The 6968-nt window shown below is 36.9% G+C and overlaps 2 protein-coding genes across 2 annotated transcripts in view; one reads left to right on the top strand and one right to left on the bottom strand.

Annotated features, from left to right (window-relative positions):
- Window positions 1-3719: 3719 nt before the first annotated feature.
- Window positions 3720-5471, bottom strand: LOC119829416. The gene is made up of 4 exons (XM_038351903.1): window positions 5310-5471; window positions 5046-5230; window positions 4673-4952; window positions 3720-4587 (listed from the first exon to the last, which is right to left on the bottom strand). The coding sequence occupies exons 1-4, from the start codon at window positions 5383-5385 to the stop codon at window positions 4340-4342; spliced, it is 789 nt and encodes a 262-aa protein (XP_038207831.1). The 5' UTR covers window positions 5386-5471; the 3' UTR covers window positions 3720-4339.
- Window positions 5472-5760: 289 nt separating this feature from the next.
- The window catches only part of LOC119829433 (leucine carboxyl methyltransferase 1), a 3777-nt gene continuing 2569 nt past the window's right edge, over window positions 5761-6968 (top strand). Inside the window, exons 1-2 of the mRNA XM_038351921.1 lie at window positions 5761-6168; window positions 6769-6952. Of these exons, the coding sequence (XP_038207849.1) occupies window positions 5950-6168; window positions 6769-6952 (403 nt within the window). The 5' untranslated portion in view covers window positions 5761-5949. The remainder of the gene's footprint in view (window positions 6169-6768; window positions 6953-6968) is intronic.

The following is a 6968-nucleotide window of genomic DNA, read 5'->3' as shown; positions in this document are numbered from 1 at the left end:
GGTGCGCGCCGGCACCCGCCGCCGGCACCCCGCCGCCGGCACCCGCCGCCGGCACCCCGGCACCCCGGCACCCTCACCCCGACACTTTCACACAATACATTGTTTTCATATTGATCGACGCCATAAGATCCCTGTCGTTTAACGTTACGTTGCCGATAACCGCGCCGTATCCGACGTATTTGACGTCTGCGCGTCGCACGCCGTGATCTATTAATAAATAGACACGAGCATGTTTAGTAAAAAAAAAGGCTTTTGTCGCTAAAAAAGTTACAATATAAGATAAAACTAAAATCAGACGTAAATGATCTATTATTTTCCAAATATAATAGTTGAGACTCTTTGTTACGATATGCGCAACGAGTGTTTTGGTAGAGCATTAGGTTGGTATTTTTTGAAAATTACAAAACTAACAATTATTTTAGCCGTAAGTTTACAAATAGAAGATTTTTTGTTTAAGAGCGGGGATTATAAATAAGTGAATGATGTAAATTTCTATTTCGTCGTGAGCATTAGCGCAATTAGTAGCCACATTTTATTGTAATTCATTATTATTTTCGAAAGCAATGTTTGGGTATACACTGTAGCATTTTCTCGAGCAATTTTATGTACTATTACTTTCTTACGAATGCTCGGCGCTCTGTTCGACGTAATGCTCATAGCGAGTGTAGTTGTATGGAGTACGCTATGTTGCACTTTGCGCTCATTCTTGGTTGGAATAATATTTTAGAACCTTCATTTGGCATGAACTGCGTTTATCATGGTGCATATAAAAAGAAGGAGAAAGTGGTGAAATGGTAAAAAAAGAAGATGATGTCGCCTGCGGTAAAATGCTTTTGCTCGGTAAAATGTTACACCAAACCGCGTGTTACAAAACATCGAGCAGTCTTGAGAAGCAGCTCGATATCATTTTAAAACGGCAAATGCTCGGTGTTCTGTTACAAGTGAATACATACGAATCTAATGCGTTACGAGTAACAGCATTCGGTATTCAAGTTGTTGGCCATCAGTAGCCCGTGGCAGTATTTTATAATTATTGGCATCTATAAATTCTTTATAATTATAGGTTAATGTAGTATTCCTTATTCGAAGAAATCTATTTACAATTTAATACATTAAAACTTTAAGTTTTAAATTAAAACGTCCAAATTATTGACGTATTCTTATACACGGTATTAGTAATTATTTATATGTATACAATGTTGTAGTAGCTTCATGAAACATATTTCAGTTATTATAATAGTTTATGGGTTAAATTGAATTGGAATGAAATGAACATTGAAAGTTAACATATTAGTAATTGATCCAAAGTATCACAGTATTAGCTTTATAGATTGTCAAGTAAATGGCACCATCAATGCCGAGCATCGAGCGTGGTCCCCGCCAATTGAGCGAACGCCACGCGCATTGCTACGTATCTCTACGCTTGTTTTCTGATTTAGAATAATTTCATTCATCACAAGTCCAAATAAGAGAATAACGGAAAAGACAATATGTAATAACGCCTACTATTTATTCAATTATCAGGTAGAAGGCTGTGTTGACCATTTAAATTTTAAAATAAGACACTAGATGTAACGAAAAGCTATAGCGATATCAACTAAGTAGGTACTACTAATAACTATACTATACTGATATATACAACAGTTATTGTTATCGTTTTAAAAATATACGTTTACCGTTTTAGTTATAATATATGTTTACTAAATATAATATTAATTCCATTTATACATTAATAGGTAAAAAAAATCACCAATATGCCTTTAAAATATATCATTATTATGTACTGAAAATAAATTATATTTATAGTTTTTTACCTATTGGTTAGTTATAATTATTAATATATTAAGCACATCATCAAGTAATTATTTACAAATTTACGCACTGCTCAATATACGATATTGATATGGTATATTTTATATAGCATAACGAAGAAGCTTTAATATTGTAATTTAAGGTGATTGCTTTGTACACTAACTACCCACTTGGGGAGAATTGCGTAGATACTAATCGTTGTCCTAACTTTATAAGCTTCATGTTGAATTTGTTTTTTGTTTTATCGTGCATTTGAAAATAATTAATATTCTTGTTCCTGTTGTGTAAAGTATGGAGTTTATTATGGTTGTTTCACTTGTATTTACTCGCATATGTTGACGTAGCAACTGTATTACAAGTACCAATTTATGGTCAATATTATAATTGTGGTTGTAACGGTGTACCTCCGACCTCACAGAGGGCCGAATGTCCGCACGCCCTACCTATCTTTAGTCGGCCCCGAACGCAATCTCATGAAAAACTAATTGCCGTAATTTCGGTGCCATCACGGTGACGGCGTTTTTATTTCTATATTCACTTTGTCTTACTATGCTATGTAAATAATAAATATAATGCGTCTGGAAAGACAATGAGCACTTTCATGTCACTAAAGCGTTGAATAATTTGCGAGGACAATATTTGCACAAGAGAACCTAGCCAAGCACCGCGAAGCCCCGCGCGATCCGACCGTAGACTGTAGAGTGCAGACACCAAACCTTCCCGACACCTTCAGTTGATAAGAGAACAAATTGCGTCCAAAGAGATAATAAGGAACTATCTGTGATGTTAGAGCACGGGAGCTCGTGCACAAGCGGCTACGCACATATCTATCTTTATATCGTTTTATTAATAAATGTTTTAAAAAAATCGCATTTGTTTTATTTACGGCATGTTCGCCGCCTTTTCCAAAGAATTCCGCCTTCCTCTTTCTCAAGTATCGGTTGTACGCATGAAATGGGATACGGACAGGATAAGTAACACAATTTCTGATTTATCTATTTTAACGAACTTTTATAGAATATGTAAAATTTTAAACAAAAGTTTGGCGTTTCTGTTTAAGAGTGGGGATTTTAAAAAAGTCAAAGCTCTGCTTGTAGTTTGGATTACTGGGGCAATTGATATTCCTAAAAGAACTAGTAATTGTTATCACGAGTTACCGTTATATGATTACCATTACACCAGGAGGAAACAGCCGTGGTGTCGTTTTAAAGAAGAGCATCGTGATGCGACTCTACTACCCTATACAATTTAAAATCATCAGCATATTTAGTGGATAAAACGCTACTGTTTTATAATTGAAACCATGTCGTTTATAAAAACTGCGAAAAGCAATGGCTCAAGTAGTGAACTCTGTGGCACACCAGATGAACCATTAATTAGTCTCTGTTATGTATTCGAAATATAGGATGCAAACTAATATGGCGGCATAGCTTTCTAATAAGATTGTTGTAAATTTTGTGTGCATATCGGGTAGATCTGAGAATTGGCAAAAATCTATTTTTCATAGCTCTAAATGATAAGAGTAAGGCGGAACAGCGTTTTCCGGGTGCAGCTAGTAATGAATAAGAAAATCCGGCGTTACTCATATCGTATATATTTCGTTCTTTTAAACACGGGTACAATATTGACTAGCTTTCATTTCATAGGAAACACAGAGGTAGAAATCATTGGCAACGGTAATCCTGAGTATCTACTTGGGCATATTTTGAGTAGTACTGGCGGAATACCATCAAGCTCTCTTCAGACGAATCAACTATTTTTAGATGGGATATTCTCGGCTGAAAAGTGTGTAGCAAACAGATTAACTATCTCTTGCCCACTCTGTGGTCTTGCCCAGAAGATACATTCTGTTGGGTAAAGTTCTAGAATTGCATTGAATAACACTGGAGGTTCTGAGCGAAACACTGTTTACTTTCCAACGATTTATTCTTCCCGATTTGCACTGTACACTTTTACTACACTATATTATAACACTGCTTAACTAACACTGTATTTTGTTGACTACTGGATGTACTGGATGTACTGGTTACTGGATACCAACCCTTTGTACAAGATAGCTTATACATATATTGTTGAGAACTTTACTAGCGTGCTCTAGCTTCGCATAGAATCGCCATCTGGCGACAGTGATCGAAGTTCTAACAGCATTTTTTATGTTATTTTTAATAAATGATGGAAAATTACGGGGATTGATACGCAATGAAATTTCAACATAATACAATTGCTGTGAAAAATTTTCATGACCTTGTCTGCTCTAGTTTTAAGAATTTGAGTTCTAAATTAATACGAGAAAAAAATATCTCTAAATGTTTTTATTTAAGACCTTAAAATAAGCTATAATTCCTCTATTCACTAATCAGAGAACTCTATACATTTTTAGACAATTATTTAAATATAATGAATATGTCTTGATTTTGTTGTGTGTGTATTTGATATTTCGCCTTTTACACAAAGGAATGCAAAATTGGTTGAAATGGACTAAAAGAAACGAAAAATATTAAGTATAATTTCACAAAAAATATGAAGACTAATTCCGGCGAGGCGGCGCGAGCGCGGCAGTGAAGGCGCAGAGCAACGCCTCGGCGCGGCGCCGGCGCTCGCTGTCCGCCAGCGCCGCCAGCGCCGCGCGCTCCGCCGCCAGCGTGCTCAGCATGCTTGCGAACACCTCCGCGCCCGCGCCCTGCGCCGCGTCCCCGCCCGGGCTCTCACCAGCGCCCTCGCCCTGCCACGAGCCCCACGAGTCGCAGCTCTCGCCGTCTGACTCCAATGTATCTTCTGAAAGTGAAACACATTGTCCTATTCACTTATTTACTTCAGTATATGCCAATGATTATAATTGATTTAATATTATCACTCTGACCAGTTGCAGGCAGAGGGGCATTGGGTTTATCCAAGCGAACTAGACCTCGCCAGGTGTGGGCGTGTATCGCAGCGCGGGCGCGCGGTATACCCCGTATGTCGTCATCGTTCTCATCTTCTGAATCGGAATGCATCTGCAGGGGAACTAGTTCGTAGCGGCGACGCGTGGCCCACGCCGCGAGTGCGGGACTCTCTGGCTTTTCCGATAGCACGAGTCGGACTTGGGATACTCGTGAATGATCTCCCACATGAATAAATCTATATTCTGCGCACTCCTCATTCTGAAAATTTGAAAAACAAGTATGACTGTAACGGTATGTTAAATCACATAATGATTTCAAATAACAGCATAGAATATAGCGGGATGAGCATACCTCGTCATCATTTAAATAAATGACATGAGCTTCGACGAGATCAGAAAGATGTGTAGAGGGCGTCTCACCGTCCACAAACGGTAGAACTCTTACATCCGCACGATAGTATTTATTCACTATATGCCACATCCACTCCTCGCCGTTCAGACTGTTAGCGCTTGAACATACTTCGTTCTCGATAAGTGCTAATAAAGTTAAGGAATTAGTAGAGAAATAAGTGAATACTGATAATTTCTTAAATCACCATTTCAAGATAAATCTTACCAGATACTACTTTATGGACAGACGCAATATTTTTTGCGCTTATTAAAACTATAGGCAAAGCATCATTTGTATGCATATTTCAAATTTAAAAAAATTAAAATGCAAACATGATTTTTCACAATCAGCTGTTTACAATAGGTAAAGCTAATTTGTCGTTGTCACTTGTCAGTGTCAATTCGATGAATGTATTTGGAATAAGTACCTTTGCCTATAGAAAATTTGTATCTGCCATAGAGTTTAGTACCAGTTGACATAATATCTACGTAGTACCAAGCATGGACGTAAAAGTAACGACTGATAAGTCAGAATAATTATTTTAACGAAAAAGCGATCGACTTATAAACTAGCTAAATGGAAAACCAGATTGCACAGCGGCACACATATGTCATTCGCAACTTGATGGTTTATGGTTAATGGATACATTATTCTATTATACTTAATCTGTGATGTCATTGTCAGACGTCAACGCACAAAGTGGCACTGGCTATTTTGCCGAGATAAAAATAAACTACTTTTAACTTTTCGTCTAAAAAACATACATTTTGATATTTGTTTTTCATTAAACTATAGTAAATTTGTGGAGCCAAGTGATGGTTGATTAAAAACTCCCAATTGCGCTTAGGTCTAACAACATATTAAAATGAATAATATAATATCTTGGACCGTAGAAGATGAGGCGATCATTGCCACCAACACGGACGCTACGGAGTGTAAACGATGCGCAGTGGAACTCGGCTATTGGAAAGACGAATACATCTCATATTTCGCGAAACATGTGGACAGGAAGGCCCCCGAGATAAATCGCGGCTATTATGCTCGGGTCAAGGCAATGGAGATGTTCATACATCAGTTTCTAGAAGTAAGCTATAGCCGCTGCATACTATGTTTCATATATGTCACATTTAATTTTTCACCAACGAAACGGATTTGAGTCTAGCTATAATTTAGATTTGTTCAGACTACAATTTCTATTTATTTTCATAGTCTGAGCACTATAGCCGTTTTTGTTCTCCATCATCCATATTTATCAAAAAATCATTAGAGTAAATTATATATATTTTACTTTACATAAATTATATTTTATTATACCTTTACATTACAATCTCGAGTCTCAAATTGGGAAAATGCTATACTTAGTATTATACATAACTGCAATGTATTCTCATTGAAGTGTTAAATTGCAAGCAATAAAATGTTATGGATCACAATTTTGTGGACAGACTACAATCTCGTGAGTTTGATTAAGACAAATGTAAGACATAGACTTAAAAAAATACATTTATATATTATATATCAGGCCGCAAACCTTTCAATCCACCCTCGTATACTTAAGTAGAATATTGTATGGTTGAATAATAGATAGATCATTTTTGAAAATCCTTTCACCAGAAGGGACATAAGTCAGTGTGACATGTCAGTATTTCTAATAGTATAAAGTAATCAGTTCCAATCTTTTTAGAGGTGCGGCACTAAGTGTCAAATAATAAATCTGGGGTGCGGTTATGACACGCTATACTGGAGACTCAAGGACACAACTCAAGCTGTCAGCAATTTTATCGAATTGGACTTCCCCTCCGTAATCAGCAAGAAGTGTCACATTATCAAACGCAACAAACAGCTACTGGAAAAGATATGTAATGAAGGTATATTTTGTTATCT

The sequence above is a fragment of the Zerene cesonia genome, chromosome 10 (genome assembly GCF_012273895.1).
Source record: "Zerene cesonia ecotype Mississippi chromosome 10, Zerene_cesonia_1.1, whole genome shotgun sequence".
NCBI lineage: Eukaryota > Metazoa > Arthropoda > Insecta > Lepidoptera > Pieridae > Zerene > Zerene cesonia.
This window is presented reverse-complemented; position numbering and strand designations above follow the sequence as displayed.

Excerpts from the sequence above, each read along its gene's own strand:
- LOC119829416 (XM_038351903.1), bottom strand. The coding sequence starts at position 5,385 with ATGCATACAAATGATGCTTTGCCTATAGTTTTAATAAGCGCAAAAAAT. Across the intron at positions 5,231-5,309 it reads TGTCCATAAAGTAGTATCTG|CACTTATCGAGAACGAAGTA; the intron begins GTAAGATTTATC and ends TAACTTTATTAG. Across the intron at positions 4,588-4,672 it reads TGCCCCTCTGCCTGCAACTG|AAGATACATTGGAGTCAGAC; the intron begins GTCAGAGTGATA and ends TTTCACTTTCAG.